This window comes from Protopterus annectens, chromosome 1.part2 (genome assembly GCF_019279795.1).
Source record: "Protopterus annectens isolate FY-2018-M chromosome 1.part2, PAN1.0, whole genome shotgun sequence".
In the NCBI taxonomy this organism is placed as follows: Eukaryota; Metazoa; Chordata; order Ceratodontiformes; family Protopteridae; genus Protopterus; species Protopterus annectens.
In genome coordinates, this window is record NC_056727.1 from 316,117,068 (window position 1) to 316,135,322 (window position 18,255).

General features: G+C 42.1%; 1 protein-coding gene across 1 annotated transcript in view; it reads right to left on the bottom strand.

The window, feature by feature from the left end:
- The window catches only part of SPTLC3 (serine palmitoyltransferase long chain base subunit 3), a 1,995,977-nt gene that overhangs the window by 1,054,451 nt on the left and 923,271 nt on the right, over nucleotides 1–18,255 (bottom strand). The window contains exon 5 of the mRNA XM_044056235.1: nucleotides 3,698–3,822. Coding sequence (XP_043912170.1) covers nucleotides 3,698–3,822 — 125 coding nt within the window. The remainder of the gene's footprint in view (nucleotides 1–3,697; nucleotides 3,823–18,255) is intronic.

Genomic DNA, 18,255 nt, shown 5'->3' on the forward strand with positions numbered 1-18,255 from the left:
GCCAGTGTCTCATCTTTACTTCATTACCCTGCTTTTTTTATCAATTATTGGCACATGATCTGAAATAGTCATTGGAGTGTATCAAAGTTCTCAAATAAATGGACACGTTCCTGTGAAATATAATTTCTGTCAAGTCTAGCCAATGTTCAATAATTTCGATATTTGATTACAGTCATGTGGAAGTGGGCAATATCCACCAGCAAATATCTGCTAAAGGTTTTCAATTTGTTGCTACTGCATGAACAGACATTGCTGATGCCTTGATTGAGTTAAAACTGTTACATCGCAAATTAAACATGAATTTGTGCTTTTTTTAACAACTGCAGTTCTAGGGTGTATAATTGTGCCAATTTCCAAAGAAAGAACACCTTTAACCCCCCCCTTCGCATCCATCAATTAATTTGTTTGACAAGTTTTGAATGATATTATCTAGGAAACCTGACAATAGGTTCTACAACCTGACCTTGTAAGAAAATCAGGTGATGCATAAACTCGCTTCTGACAAATCTATCAGACTAATGAAGCCTGGTAAGTGTATGGAATACTTATTATAGATACATGGGACTATGTAGGGAGAATGCTGGGAATACTTGGAGATACTATCTACTACAGTTTTGCTTCTAGAAATGAGATTTTTGTTGCTTATAGGAGCATTGATATGTGCTTAGAAGAAGTATTTACCAACAATTATATCACTGTCCCTTTATTTCATTATTTGAAAGCTGACAAATGCATCATACCATCCATTTTTGGGATTCTCAAACTATATTTTAATGTTGTGGATCCCTCGCTATGTCCTATAGTGTCAGCTGCTGGGTCTAAGACTAAACCATAAGCAAAATACACTGATGGTAAACTGAAGAAGTCATATTTAAATATTGACCATATTCTTAAGGACTCATGGAACCTTTTGGAGCACATCAGAGGTTTACAGATGGGCAAAGACACTTTTTGTAACTACAGAATTTAAGAATTTATTTTCAGTCATTCCACATATCACAGGGCTAGAATCATTCTGAGAGACTGTATTGCAGGATATAAATCTACAGCTGCTTACATTATAATTTTAAAATGCCTCATGGGGATGGTCCTGTCTAATATATTCTGTTTTTTTGTGGTGAATACTATAAACAGATCAGTGGAGTGGCAATGGCTATTCTTACCCATATACGCAGACTTTGTTTTACTGAGATGGGAGAAGAATTGTGTACTTAATGTTGAGTTTTACAGGTACTGTAAAATTACGACTCCTGGGTGACCGCTTCTTAGTTTGGGCAGGGACAAATGATACCTTGGATGATTTTATACTGTATTAAGACATTACCACTGAATTTCTAAAATTTCCCCACTCTGTCTCCCAAGACTATATTCACGATCTTGACATAAGCATACACAAATGAATCAAAAAGGGCTATAGTAATGTTTATACAAAGCTCACTTATTCTAACTCATTCCCTCACTTAACCAGCTACCACCCTTTCCATCAAAAAAGAACCACGTGAAAATCAGATGGCTAGGATTTCAAGATTGGTATTACATGACACCATTTTGGTAATGGGATGAAAAAGTTAAAGGTGATATTTAACTAAGGGGGATAACCAGAACCTCTTTCAGATGAGCTAGCACAGGAGGTTATAGCTGGAAGAACAAGTACCGTGTTGGCCAGATTAATAGAAATATCAACAAATAACAGAAATGTCTTAGTTTCTTTACAGATTTTCAGTCTGGCTTTTTCAGAAATTCACAAAATCATTTCAGTTTGCTAATTCTTTAAGAAAAAGCTGTTTAGCACAAAATTACGACATGTTACTTACTTATTTAAAGAGAAATGACATCATAATGACGTGGCTCCATAGTCTTAAAAATGGGTAAAGTGACTGACTTAATGCCACGAAAGTGTGCAAAAGTTGAGACTCTGCTCAAAGAAGGTATTCCTAGATCAAATATCACCAAGAAGGCTGGAGTTAGTCAGCCATCTGTCAGACGAATTTGTAAGAAACTAAATATCGGCGAAGGGTTGTTGCCCAGACATTCTGGCAGATGTGGTCGCAACTCCTTGGGATAATTTGTATCTGATCAGAGAATGCATAAGAATTGCAAGGAATCCAGTAGACAGCTGCAGGGATGCTGGAACAACAGGGTGTTACAGTGAGTTCCAGAACTGTTACATGGAGACTTCTGGATGCTGAGCTTCACGTTTGTGGACCTCTGAAGAAACAGAAATTGTCCAGCCAAATGAAAGCAAAAGGATTGTGCTGGGTGAAAAAGTTTCAAAACTGGTCAGAAGAAGATTGGGAATGGGATTTTTTTCAATGACGAGCATAATACAGTGTTCGAGTCAGCAAGTACAATATTTTAAATGACATTCTGGAGAGCAGATGAGGGATGATTGTATCATTCGGCACGTCAAGCACCCCACTCAAGTGATGGTGTTGAGCATAATGAGTATCTTCGGAATAGGTCAGCTCTGCATTGTTCATGGAAACATGAAGCAGGAACAGTACAGAACCATACTACAGCAATGTCTCCTCCCTCAGCTGTGTGACTGGGCAAAGAAGAAGGGATTTAGTAAGACAGGGGACTTTATCTTCATGCACAGTGTTGCCCCATGTCACAAAGGTCAACAAGTGTGAAGTTTCCTTGAGATCCACGGTACTGAAATGTTACCATGACAGGGTAACAGCCCAGATATGAATCCAATAGAGAACTTGTGAGCTATTCTGAAGTCAGAGATGAATAAAAAGACCATAAACAAACAAGCAGCTGACTGAAGAACTCATTTCAGCTTGGGCATGCAATGCTTCTATGACTGAACTTTGCCATGAACTTGTTCATTCTATGCCTCAACGAATTAAATCTTTGATAATGGCCAGAGTCATTCACAAAATATTAGAACTTGTATTAGAACATTTTCTCATGTAAAATGAATTATATTGTTTGTCATTTCATATACTCATATTGAGTTATATGGCAAAACAAAAATAAAAAAAACAATAAAAACACCAGTTTCTATTAATTTGGCCAAAACTGTAAATAGATCTCTGTTTTATGGAACAAAAATCAAGGAATAGAACAAAATGTGGTTGTAAACACCACCACTACTATATAATTTGAAAATGTACTGGTATTTCATATAGTGTGCATCTGAACTACATTAAGAACATTATAAGAAAAAAAAAACTAGGGGATATTTCCCTACCTAGGTATTTTGCCCAATGTGGTGGGCATTGCTCCACAATTTGTATATAAAAGGAAACCTAGTTTAAATAACAGTAAAGTAACACCACATTAGCAAACACCATAGAGGTTGTTTGTAATGGGACTTTTAAATACGGCATGTGCAAACATTTTTTTCAAAGGTTATTAACTAAGTTTGAAATACTAGCAGAGTGTTGGAATTTTCTTTTTTACAACAAGGCTAACTTGTTGTGTCTTTCGGCTTTTCCCGGTTAGGGGTCGCCACAGTGGAACTCCAGTCCGCTGATGATTGGTAGCTGATTTTTACGTGCACAGTTACCAGCCCTGACGCACAACCTTCAACCAAGGTACGCCCATTCACACATGTCTCCACGCAGAAGACACTCTAGCTGAGAATCAAACCGGACAGCGTCTTACTGTGATGTGACAATACAAGGCTAACAATGGTTAGTAATTATGTGTGCTAAGATGAAAAAGTAAAATGTGTTTTGTGGCTTACCTTGCTAACCAGTGCTGGAATATTCATGGAGTTCGTAGCAAATCCCATACCAAATGCCATAGCTGATTCCACACCAAGAAATCTGGCAATCAAATTTTCCAGCTCTTCGTGTACTTCTGTGTTTCCTGGGAGAAACAGAAAGGAGTTCAAGAACAAGGATTCTTCTTTGTTCATAATAACGGAAACAATGGATAACCAGTGTTTTAGTCAATAGCAAACTGTGTGTTTATATGTACCAGTAAAACAAATGCTAAGATAAAAAAGTCTTCAGTACTGGAACATGTAATTATATAGCTGAAAATAATTTAAATTTTAAAGGAGTTAAGAATGGGACTTTTCTTAAGAATGTGAATAATTTTGATTACAAATAATTGCGCCACAACATTCTGCTTTGCATTACAATAATATGCTTGCTTAACTGTCAGTTTTGCATGGAAATGGTCAACATTTTTCAAAAATTTTCTGTCACATCAGCAATGACCTCACTAGTACCATCTGTTCATTCTGATATAATAAGGAAAATAAAGCAAAGGAGACTGAATGAAAAGTTTATGTACAATGTGGCACATATTTTGAAGCCACTTGGTTGACTGGAAATCAGCATTAGTGTTACTGCTGGTTTTGTTTATTCCTTATTTACTCATCTGCAATGTCACAACTACTGACATTTACTACACATTATATATGGAATATCAAAAAAAAAAAAAGAAAAAAATCATGTTAGCTACCGTCACTGTATACAAAAGACACTTCAAAATATCATACATGTTATTAGCCACATTCAATATGCATCAGAGTATGCCTGCTACAGAGTGTTGCAATTAATTTTTTTTCTGCATAACTATGGTGACTACCAGCAACTGCCAGAATGGAATGTAGGGATAAGGGGTCAGCTGGGTGGCAAAGTGGGTAAACAGTAGAACACAAAGGGATTGATAAGCGAGACAATAATTCAAAAAAGAGAAGTAGGCAATAGTGTCCAACAGGGTATTTGTCATAGCAGCAGTAAGTGGACAGCAAGGCATCAGCTAGGATAAAAAGGATGCTGCACATACATCTAGTCATAGATTCCACAGGTCAGGAGGCTATGCTCCCACTCCACACACTGCTGATCAGATCACAGCTGCAATACTGCATTCACTGTTGATGACTGCAGAGGAAGAAAGTAATAAGGCTACTAGAACAAATTAAAATAAAGGCTAACAGGGTGTTGAAGTGAGAAAACAGCAATACCTATGTGGAGGCCACAAAAGGCAAGTTTGTTCTGTTATGAGGGCATCACAGAAGGATTGGACATGATCTGGTCCAAAATAAATCAGGGAAAACCATGATGGAGATGAGCTAAAAAGAAAGGGCAGAGGTGATACATGGGGTCATAATCTCTACAATGAATGGAAAAGCAACATTTTATGTTCAAGGAAGTACTTAATTACAGTCAGGGCAGTATTAGACAACTGGGTATGATTAAACAATCAGGCAGACAGAAAAGAACTTCAGTCTTTGTTGTAGCACATGCTTGCAAATATTATACTGATTTTTGTAGTATTTTACATTATACAACACAGAAAAAAAAGTAAACAGCATCAAAGGCTCTATGGTTTGAACCATTCTTTCAGAATAAGGGTTTGCACAGATACAGCAGTTCTCTATTGCACATGTCCTGTTTCAAAAGGATGATGTGTACTATAATGCTGAAGTGATGAAGTTTCTCATTAATAGAAAACCGTAGTTTCTTCACGGGGAGATTCCTGACAGCAGAGAATCTTACATTTTTAGTTTAACTTTACAAGTAACGATAACACATTAATGTTTGTAGCACAATTTTCTTTAATAAAATTTTATATACCAACTCATTGGATTAATTCTGCAATTTTCTACACAAGATTTTCTTCCTATATAACAAAATGTGTGTATATTTATTTTAAGTGCAAGAAAAAACACTGAATGGATAGCACTGGAAATGGAAACGAGACATTTATATCACATTGTCATGAACATAGCCTCAATTATACTTAGATTTTTTATATTACATCCAGTGATTACACTTGAGAAACATATTACTTTCTGTTTCAAATGCTCTACAAACTGCTCATTTTTGCTATTTTGGTTCTTTTATTTTCATTTAACTAGTGTAAGTTTTTTTCTTCTATGTCCATGAATGTGCGAGTATATTCTCTATTTTGGCTAACTGATGGACCACCTATTTGCTTTTTACTTTTGCCACACACAAACATTTTAATAAAAACATATATGATGAATAGTACAACATGTGCAACACACTGCAGTATACATCTGTTCATTCTGACATAACAAGGAAAACAAAGCAAAGGAGACTCAATGAAAGGATGCAATATGCATCATTCTACAATGATCACTGTAAATTACCCATAACACTGTGGTAAACATGACACTGATTAATTACATCAAACGTGAAACTGTTTAAATATTTAAAGACATTTTAAGAAATAAAAGCTTTACAAAACTTAGAATCACTTAACTCTGAAATAGTTCCTATTATCTATCTGACGTCTGCAATGTTGTTATATATATTTAGAATTTAAGAGGACTGATTACAATGGACATCTGGTCTTGCTTTAGGGACAGAATAGCAAATCTCCCTCTCTGTCTGTGCAGCTTTTAACTGTTACACATTTCAGTTTGTCAGTAACATTTTGGGTTGTTCGTTATTCTGGAACTTTGATTTTGATGCATTTGTCTTGTACAAATGCCTGTGATTTCTTGATTTTTGGTAATCATCAACAATGGCTGAAGTAGACAATATGCTTTTCAACCTTCTGTTCACGCTGGAGATTTTAGGTTTGAATGCCAAATGAAAGGATTTTCATTTCATGTCTATGATTCCAACAGTTAAGCTGGTAAGAGACTGAGTCCCTGCAGTGGAATATTCCTATTTCACAGAACTCTAAGATAAAAGTCTCATAGCTTTTGCTACAGCTCTTTTTCATCACATTTTTCATTGTTTGGATAGCTCCCTCCACTTGCTCACTGGACTGAGGATAGTTTGGACTGACTATTATATGTCTGAAATCCTATTCATGGACACACATTTTCTGAATTTCTGATTTGTACATTGCAATCCACTTTCAGCTATGAGAAAAAAAAGTTATGTTCTTACCATAACGTTCCATGTGAATTGTTCATCTCGCCTTTGTTCTTACACACGGGTTCGGAGCCGATCCTCGGCTCAGAGTCGGCCACATCACCAGCTCATCTTCGAGAAAGCTCAAGGCACAGTTCTATCCCAAGTTCCTCCTGTGCTAACCCTCAGATCTAGTTTGCTAACACCAGAAGAATCCCACTAGTTACTGCGCCCTAAGCGCACAGAAAAAACACAACCACACTGTCTGATGCTTTGTCATCAATAGAAGAGAAAAGATGCCATCCCTGATGTACACTAGGAAGCTCAAGACTAACAATATCTAGAGAAGACTGAACCCGAATGCAGTCTTACCCGTTCTTCGAGAACGCAGGACGGGGGATGGAGGGGGGGAATGTAAGAACAAAGGCGAGATGAACAATTCACATGGAACGTTATGGTAAGAACATAACTTCTTTATGTGAAAATGTTCGATCTCGCCGTTTGTACTTACACACGGGTAGTGTCCCTAGCTCCTTTATCCTGGGTGGCTCACGGGAGAACATTCCTGAGAACAGTGGAACCAAACGTCGCCCTGTCTCTGGAGTTTTTATCTAATTTGTAGTGAGAGATGAAAGTATGTGGTTTCACCCAAGTTGCCGCCGCACAAATGGTATCTAATGGCAAGTGGACGGTATGGGCTAAAGACGTAGCAATCGCCCTTCGTAGAATGAGCCTTGGGTTTAAAGGGAAGTTGTTGCTTTGATTCTGAATATACGAAATTTATACAGTCTGAGCGCCATTTGGATAAAGTAACTTTTGTTACCGCCTTTCCCATCCTTTGATACAAACAGTTGGTCTGACTTTCTGTATTCCTTCGTCCTAAGTAAAATCTCAGCTGCCTGTGGACGTCTAATTTGTGCAGCATGTATTCCAACTTACTGGAGTGATTTTTGAAGAAGGCAGGTAGTTCAATCGATTGATTAATATTTTGGACCGAACAAATCTTTGGAAGGAAGGATGGATTGGTGCGCAATGTTACCCTATCTGGATGAAATATCATATATGGGGGCAGGACAGATAACGCTTGCAACTCTGAAACCCTCCGGGCAGAAGTGATGGCAACCAGAAAAAGTGTCTTCTACGATAAAAATTTAAGAATGGTTGTGGCGGCTGGTTCGAATGGGAGCAACATGAGCTGTGATAACATCAGGTTAAGATTCCATGGGGCCACTGGATTACGAAAGGGGGGACGGAGGTGAAAGGTACCTTTCATAAAGGCTTTGCAAAGTCTGTGGGACATGAGGGAACTATCTCCCTAGCCAACATGAAAATTAGATATAGCCGCAAGTTGTACCCTTATCGTGGACGTCGATGCTCCTTCATGAAAAAGTGTCGAAAGAAACTCCAATATGTTGTGTACTGGAGCCCCTGACGGATCTATACCCTGCTGCGAGGCCCAGTACGCAAAATGTTTCCATTTTCAGTTGTATAGCTTCCTTAGACACAGCCCATTGCCAAATCCTGAGAGCCTCTCTGCACAATGGATAAGACCTGGTTCCTCCTTGTTTGTTTATGTACCAAACTACTGACATGTTGTCCGTCTGAACTGTCACTGTTCCCAGAGGTAAGGACTTGTGAAAGTGTTGCAACGCAAGAAACACTGCCCTCAGCTCTAGGACATTGCTGTGCAGGTTGTACTCCAAGTTGGACCATTGACCTTGGACTGTTCTTCCCTGAAAAAGTCCCCCTCACCCTATCAGGGTGAGGGGGACTTTTTCAGGGAAGAACAGTCCCCCTCACCCTGATAGGGTGAGGGGGACTTTTTCAGGGAAGAACAGTCCAAGGTCACCCTATCAGGGAAGCATCCGTGTTTAAAGTAGCTATAGGACTGGGCGACACAAATGGTCGGCCTACTGTTAGGTCCTGACTGTGCAACCACCATAGGAGATCCCGTTTGCAGGAGTTCGTGATTAAGATCTCGTGAGATAGTGGAAGCTGTAGGTACGACCACTGAGTGAATAGCACCCATTGAAGGATCCTCATATGCATCCTACCTAGGGGAACTACGATAAGAGCGTCTGCCATCATTCCTAGTGCTCTCAAGATTTGTTGAGCAGGGACTCTCTTGCTCTGAAGAAGGATAGAAATTTGATTTCTGAGGGCTGATACTCTTAGTGGGGGGAGATTGATTCGAGCCAGGGAAGTGTCTAACTTTGCCCCTATAAATGAGATACGCTGTGAGGGCGATAAGACAGATTTTCCAAAATTGACTGTTATGCCCAGAGAGGAGCAAAGGTTGATGGTGTAATCCCTGGTTTGCACAAGACGATACTCGGTGGTGGCGGACAGGAGCCAGTCGTCTAGGTAAGGAAACACTCGGAATCCCATTTGTCTCAGGTGAGACACTACTACTGCCATGCATTTGGTGAACACCCTGGGGGCTGAGCTGAGGCCAAAGGGAAGAGCACGAAACTGGAAGTGACTGGCTCCCAGCCGGAAGCGCAGGTGATCTCTGGACGCTCTGGCCATCTTGATATGGTAGTACGCGTCTTTGAGATCTATAGAGCACATCCAGTCGCCGTCCTGTAGGAAAGGAAGGATCGACTGTAGCGTGACCATCCGGAACTTTTCCTTTCTTACGAAAGTGTTGAGTCTGCTGAGGTCCAAAATTGGCCTCCAGTCTTTTCTTTGGAACTAAAAAGAACCTTGAGTAAGTTCCGGATCCTTTCTGGTCCGCCGGGACTGGTTGGATGACTCTGTTTTCGAGCAGCTTTTTTATTTCTACGGCTGCCTGGTCTCGCAGAATGGGTGGAACATCTGGGAACTTTTTGGGGGCAGGTGGAATTTTTATAAATGGAATAGTGTAGCCTCTGTTAACTATGCTTTTTACCCAGGAATCCGATGTAAGATTTAGCCAGGCCACTGGGTATAAAGCCAAATGACCCCCGACTGCCTCCAGAGTAGGACAGCCGGGCATGCACTCAGGAGTGCTGAAAGGGCTTCCCAGAGAACGTATCTCTGTCACCCTGATTCTGCGGACCCCCTCTGCCACCTGGACAGCGTCTTCCATTTCTTCCCCCTCCTCTGCCTCTGGAGGGGGCATCACTCTGTGTGGGTTGAAAGGATCCCTGAGTCTTTTGGAACCACATTTTTCCGCCTCTTTGCCCTTTGGGGTATGGTCTAGATGGGGCGGAAAACGGACCCCTACGGCAGATAGGGTCTTCCCTTCTTGCTCGCATCTAGTGAGAGTCTCCTTTACTTTGGGACCAAACAGTGAGGCACCATCAAAAGGGGCGTTAGCAAAGGAAGACTTGAAGGCTTCCGCAAAGGAGCACAGATGCAGCCAGGATGGTCTCCTCAGAGCAATTGCTGAGGCTGCCGCCCTACTCGAACCTTCGGCTGCATATGAAATGAGCCTCATGGACAAGTTAACTATGGAGTTGACGGTGTTAAGGTGTGCTGTCACTTTCTCGGAGACAGCAGCATCTGTACTGCCCCGAAGAGAATCTCCTAGTTCCTTGAGGAGATCTCTCTGTAGACACGTGAAATGCGTAAGGTAGTTCAGCGATCGCATGGAAAAAGTCGCAGCACTAAACACGCGCTTCCCATACCTGTCCATCGTCCTAGAATCCTTATTAGGAGGATGAACAGTGGAAGATGATTCGGACATTTCCTTCTTCGTGGCTGCCGCCACCACCATAGTATCCACTGGCACTCCTTTAGTCAGAAAGCTTTTGTCTTGAGGGGCCGTGATATACTTGTTGGGTCTGCGCGGGACCGGTTCCACTGTATCAGGTGTCTCCCACGCCCTTCGCGCTATCAGGTCCATGAGTTCGTCAAAGGGAGGGGTCACCCAGGAGGTAGAAGGTTGAGCCCCAAATGCCTTCAGCAATACTGATTCATCTACAGAAGGGGCAAGGGTCTGCAAGTCTCCCCTCTGTTTCAAGATTTCCAAAATGTCAGCAAAAGAGACATCTTCAGAGGGGGACCGTGGGGACCATTCTGCTTCATCCAAATCGGTATCAGATGTCAGAGATTCCTGTGGGGAAATCAATCTGCCTCCTCTTGCACAATCTTTTCCTCGGTACATCCTCAGAGGGGGCTTCTGGGGAGGCATCCGAGGAACCAGGGGTGCCCTGTGGGGCTGGCTGAGGCATTGGGTCTCGACGCTTGGTAGGAACCGAAGGTACAGAAGTAGAGCGTGGACCCTTTGAGGGAGAAGAAGAAGATGCCAATGACGTATGTGTCTGTTCAGAGAAGACCTTCCTCATGATGTTGAAGGCACCGGTGCCCCGGCCCGAGGATCCCATCGGTTCCGAAGAAGCCGGTAGTTTCCTCGGAACCGGGACCACGGGCTCCGACCCTGAGGATGGATCCGAGCTGATCTGAGCCGAGGCCCCGAGGGGGAGAGTCGGAACCGAAAGTTTGGTTCAACTGTCCGCCCTGGAACCTAGGAAAGATCGTCGGCTCCGAGACCCCCCAGCTGGTTCCGAAGGTGTCAAGGTCAATGGTGCCGATAGTGCTACTGGAGGCTTCGGCACCGAGGGCTCTACAATCATCGGCTCTTCGATTCCTGGGTCCGACGACTTGACAGGTCTCAGAGGAGGATTTGTCTCGGGGGTGGGAAGAGCCTCAAGTTTCGAAACTAACTGGGACGAAACTTCGATTAATTTGGACAGAGCCGAGTTCTCCATTAGCTTCTGTACCACTCAGTCCACGTCGGAGTTGGAAAGCAGCCTCGAAGAACGGATCGAAGGGGCCGAAGCAGTCACCGAGCGAAGGATTGAAGGTGGTGATACCTCCGATACCAGCTCCAATACCTGAGTCTCGATCAGAGATAAGCATTCGACGCCCGACCCCGAGGTCTTTGGAGCCGGTGTCTGAATCTGAAAAGAGGTGCTCGGAGCCGAGAACTTAGGCTCCGACACTCTTGAAGACTTGGACCCCTTTGAAGACTTGGACACTTGTTCAGTCTTATCCAGGGCCTCCTGAAAATCGGGTTTTAATAACCCTCTGTCCACCAACTTCCTGCGCCTTTCTAGCATGACCCTCCCACTGAAGGAATGACAGATGGAACAGTCTTCCTGCAAGTGGAGGGGGCCAAGGCAGTAGACGCAGGAAGAATGGTTATCAGTAATGGACATCTTTTGTCCACACTGACACCTTTTAAAGCCTGACTTGGCTTTTTCAGACATACTATCTAATACCTAGTAAACAAATACTAACAACACACATATGTATATATGTATATAAATATAATAACACACTATAACACTTCTAAAAGTATGAATAATTCTTATTTCTAAATATATATAAAAGGAGAAGAATAAGTTAAGGCAGAAATTAACAATTTAAACCCTACTGTCAGTCCTGACAGAAATACAACAAGGCCTTAACTAAGGTAAAAAATGCTAAACTATTTAAAACTACTTTAACTATTGAAAAACACACTCTCTAATAAACTATCACACTAATAAACTACTTTTAACTACTTTTAACAACTACAACTTCAAAAAGGATAGTATAAAGAATGAAAAATACTGGCCCGAGCCTCTCACGATGCGATCTGCTGCTAGCAGCAAACTAGATCTGAGGGTTAGCACAGGAGGATAATGGGATAGAACTGTGCCTCGAGCTTTCTCGAAGATGCTGCGCTGGTGATGTGGCCGACCCGGTGCCAAGGATTGGCTCTGAACCCGTGTGTAAGAACAAACGGCGAGATCGAACAATTTCACATTATCACGTATCCCCTGCCTCAATAAAACGGACTGTACTGATCACACTTGCATTGAATGTGCCTGTCAATCTGATTTCAGGGAACTTGGAATAGTAATCAACAGATATGGGATGCATGACTTCTCTGAATCAGAACAACTCTGCTCTGGTGGCAGTTTGGAGCTGGGCACACATGCATCACTTTCTATAAAATGTTTTTATGGTATACAATTTAGATGGCAAATCTCTGTACTATTTAATGTTTTTCATATTAATCACTGTTGCAGTAGCCTAAGCTATACAGTTTGTGTCCTGATAGTATAGAATGGAGCACAGCAACAGTTATCCCACTCCACAAAGGGGGAGCCACCACTGATCCTGGGAACTATCGACCTATTAGCCTGACGAGCCTGGTCTGCAAGGCCATGGAACGTATCATCATGGAACTCGTAAACAAAGACATTGGTAACCTCCAAACTCTGGATCCCACCCAGTTTGGGTTTGTGAAAGGCAAATCATACCTCCTGAACCTGATCGACTTCTTTGATGCAGTCATCAAAGCCGTGGATGAGGGTAAGGTGGTTCATACAGCCTATCCTGACCTCTCCAAGGCTTTCAACACCATCCCCCATTCTGGAATTATAGCTAAACTCACTAAACTAGGTATAAATCCCTACGTCACAAGATGGGTTGCAACTGGCTCACTGACAGAACCCACACCATAAAAGTTGCAGTCTCTAAATCTGACCGCAAAGCAGTGACAAGTGGAGTACCACAGGGTTCCATCCTGGGACCTCTCCTGTTTGGTATCTACTTCTCTGAAGTACAGGCTAACACAGAAGGCCTCTGGCTACGGTTCGCAGATGACTGCAAACTAGGAGCCATAGTCAAGTCCCCAAATGATGTGGACATCCTACAGAAGGGCCTCACTGAGACAGATGCCTGGTGTCAGAGCCATGGCCTCAAGCTCAGTGCCGAAAAGTGCAGTGTCATCCTCTTTGGTAAAAACTCTGTATCCATGAACTACTACATAGGCAGCAATCTACTTAACACCGAATGTGTGATAAGAGACCTTGGGACCCAGGTGAACAGTAGTCTCTCCTTTGATAGTCACATCGCCACAGTAGTCAGGAAGTCCTTCTAAGTGGCACACCTCATCATAATAGGGTTCTCATCCAGGAAAAAAGAGGTCATTGTTCCCCTCTACTCATCACTCATTAGACCCATTATAGAGTATAACGCCCCTTTTGGAATGTACCTCACAAGACATCTGCAGCAGCTGGAAAGGCTACAGAAGTACCTCACAAAGAGGATTACTGGCCTCAAACAAATGCCCTACACTGACCGCCTCAAAAAACTCCAGGTTTACTCCGTAGCATATCGCCTACTCCGAGGTGATCTCTGCCTAACATATAAAGCTATGTCAAACCCAGAGCTGCTGGACATGCTACAACTAAAGAAATCCCAATCCCTCCGAGCTACAGGCTCTAGGGACCTAAACCTTGTCACCACAATAAACAGGACATGCTGGAGGGATAGATTCCTATCCCAGAGACTTCCTATACTCTGGAACAAGCTACCCATCTATGTCAAGCAAAGTTCTTCATTAGCACTCTTCAAGAAAAATCTTGATGAGTGGATGAGAAATAGGAAATACACCCCAGGGATCACTTCTGTCTCTCTGCTGGACAGTGGCACAGGAAAATAACTTTCTTGGGTGGTGTAAGCTATGGAACCTTGCTGGCTAGGCTTACATAAGCCCTTGGGCCAATAGCCTAGTACCTACCTATGAACCTATACAGCAGCTGGCCAGCTTTCACAGCTTTAGGGCACCTTCCGTACACCCATACAATTAGTCACCTCAAGCTGAGCTGACTAAAAAGACAGTTTTGGGCAACAACCCTTCAGACCTTTCCTGCCACCAAAGAGAGGGCGTTACTGTGGGCTTTAGATGATCATAGGTCAGTTTATGCTGTTCCATTACTTGGCAGATAAGTCCTCTTTGGGGAAAATATAGTTGAGAAAGTACAGTTGTGTAAGTCCTACTTATGTTTGAATTACTGCAACAGTGGCTTTTTGGGTTGTCTGCCAAGGTAAACCAGTACTGGCTAGCTTTCAATAGTTCAGACTCCTCACCTTCTCTATTCCTCTGACAGATGACTGACTGAGCCATATCCTGAGAGGGGAGCCTTCAGCTGTCACAGGAAGTGAGTGTTCAGGCTTTTCCACTTCCACAAAGAAGGAGAGGAAAGCACCTGAAGCCAGAATAATCTATTAAGAGTAAATCTGCAACCAATCATAATACCATATAAAAACCAAACCCAACAACAACTGAATCAAAGAGGTTGAAACCCACCTCAGCAGTGCACAATCTGGGGGATGGTAGGTGGGCCCTGCCACTGAGACAGTGAGTAATTTGAATATCTACTGGTAACAGGTAAGTAGGACTTACACAGCTGTACTATGTTCATCATTCCCACTTTCTCAGTGCCATTCTGGATAGATTCCCAAAGCTTAACCTACCTGGGAGGTAGGATAAGGATCCAGGAGCCCCTGAAGAATGGTCCAAGAAAAGCCTGCTATGGACCTTGAAAAGGAATCCAGTTTGTAGTGCTTTGTGAAGGTATGAACAGAGAATTGTTTCCAGACTTTTTAATGTCTCTAGATTCCACCCTTTTACAATATGCCATCAAACAAGGTAAGGCTCTACTCAAGTGAGCTTTAACCTTGCCTGGAAGAGATTTACCATGCTGGGAACAGCAGACAACCAGCAACATGCAATAGTTTGTTTAGAGACAGGTTCACCTTTCTTAGCCCTTGTATAGCAGACAAACAGCTGTTCAGCATTCTTAAAGAGCTTTGTTTGGTCAAAGTAATACTGGAGTTGCCTGTGAGCATTCGAAGTATGTACAATCCGTACTCCCTTGAATTTTGGATCAGGATAGAACACTGGGAGATCAATGCGTGATTCAAGGTAAATTCAGAAACAACTACAGATGTGAAGGATGGATTATTGTGCAACAAACCTGTCCTTGTGAAAAGTCAGGGTTAGCTCACCATAAGAGCTTGCAGCTCACAAATTCATCTTACAGATGTCAGAACAATAAGTAAAACAGTGTTCCAAGTAATGAATCATAAATCAACCTGAGATGCAGGTTTAAAAGGATGTAAGGTCAATTTTTCAAGAAGAAAACTGAGATCCCATGGAAGAGGAATTTGCTTTTGGGAGGGTCTAATGTGCAACACTCTTTTCATAAACTGTTTGACAACAAAAAGAGACAAAACAGGGGGATCCATGGGCAGACAAGCTGAGATGACTGCAAGATGCACTCTGAGAGAAGCATATAACAAGCCATCTACAAATATCTCACACAAATATATTAAATCCGGGGGGGGGGGGTCAAAACCCTTCCAGGACCTGTTATTGGCTAGGCATCATCTAGTTAAACCTCTTCCACTTGTACATACAAGATTTTCTAAATATAGTTTTTTCTGCCTCCTTAAATACCTCCTACACATCTTCATCCTCATGGAACAGTGCCTATAAGGTATCAAAATAGAATCATCCAGACTGTCAGTTGCAATTGCTCTAAGCTGGGGTGTACTATTTGCACCTGATGCTGTGTCAGCAGACCTAGTCTGTGAGAAAGCTTGTGGTAAATGTCCTTGGCCAATTCCATTAAACACGAGAAACAACTTTGTCTGGGCCAAAAGGGGTTTACCACAATGATATTTGGTAATTCTTTCTGAATCTTTAGAAGTACCTTGGAAATCATGACAAAGGGTAGAAATGTATACAAGAACATTCCCAATCATGGAAGCGATAAGAGTGGCTGGCTTCCAAGCATGTCTGCAAAGATGTCTTGAACAAAATGCTTTCAGTTGTCTGTTTTAAAAAGGAGGTGAACAGATCTACTTGAGTTGTTCCCCACATCTGGATCAAGTACTCACAGACCTCAACATGGAGCTTCCACTCATGAAGGTCTTCCTAAGATCTTCTTCGTCTGTCTGCCATTTTGTTTTACTATGACAGAATGTATATAAGGCCTGAAGAGTCAAAGAATGCTGTAGAACCAGCTCCCAGGCCATCACTGCCAACCAGCAGAGGCTATAACCTTGTACAACCTTGCTTGTTCAGGTATCACATCACAGTAGTGTTGTTTATAACCACTATAAGAGGACCAGGAATTCATAAGTTGTGAAGAACTTTTAAGGCATGAATTTCTGCCAACATTTCTTTTATATTTATGTGCTTTGGCATATCCTGGGAACCCCACAAGCCTTGCACTTGAACTCTTACAGACACTGCTCTCCATGCAAAATCTGAAGAGTCTGCCTGAATAGATTGGACTTTGTTCTGAAGAGAGAAAAGGAGTCCTGGGTTCAGAGACAGTTGATCCCTCCACCACTGCAGTTCCTGTTCAACAAATCCCAGTGCTGGTACTTGGAAATCCAAGGGATGAAGGTGCTGGGTCCAGAAATTCTTAAGTAACTTTGAATTTTTCTTATGTGTATTCTGACTAGTGGAATCAGGAGGATCATTGATGGCATGAGGCCTAGAATTTTCAGGAGCTCTCTTGTTGAGGCCACATCTAAAAGACAGAGAGAAATCCTAGAAAATGCCCTGATAAGTCAGAACTTTATCTTCTGACAGGATATACATCCTTTTTACTGTGTCTATCCAACACCCCAAGAAAACAATTTGTTGATAAGGTGTGGAAGGGCTCTTAAAGGTTAAATTTGATGTCCAGGTGGGAAAGGAAGGATGAAACGTTGTCTAAGAACTCCAAGCACCTACATACAGAATCTGCACAAATCTGAAAGGCATCTAAATCAGGAAAAATCAATGTGGATGCCTAGGGTTTTGCAACAGGCAACCACTTGTGTCAGACACTTTGTAGACAGTCGAGGCTCAGTAAATAGTCAAACGGTAATGCAGAAAACTGATAATGTAAGCTAGGCACAGCAAATTCAAAAATATTTCCTGAAATTGGGAGCAACAGAAATATGATGACATTATCCTGGAGATCCAGAGACATCATGAAACAGTGGGCTAGAAGCAATGCTAGGACAGACTACAGGGTAAGCAGAACTTTTACAAAGGTGTTTAGAAAAAAGTCTAGGATGAGTCTCCAGGAGTGCTCCTTTTTTGCATCCACCAAAGAAGGTCCATTTTGCAATGGTTGGTGATTGGTCTGACATTGGGTGGTGAAGGTAAGACCACTGAGAAGATAGTAGCCATTGCATAACTCTCATATGTAACCTGGCTAATGAGATTAGAGTTATGGAAGCTGCCATGGATCCTAGAGCTTGCAAGACTAATCATCTTCTCCCTGTGAACTAACTTTCGAACTTGAAACACAATTATCTGATGACGTTTTGGGGGAAGAGATGCTATTGTTGTCTGAATATTCAGTACTGCCCGTATGAATTCTAAATTTTGTGCCAGAGTTAAATGCAACTTTTCTACCATGACAGAAATCTTAAGGTGAGCACAGGCGAAGAGGGTGTAGTTTCTGGCTACTACTAACTGATGCTTGGCAGAGGCGGTTATGAGCCAGGTGTCCAAGTACAGAAACACTCGGAAGCCATGCAATCTTAAGTGAGCTGCTACTACTGCCATCCATTTGGTGAACACCCTGGGGGGTGTGGTGAGTCCAAAGGGTAGTAGTATGAATTGGTAATGACTGGCTCCAGGCTGGAAGTGGAGAAACTTTCTAGAGCATTTGTCCATTTTTATATG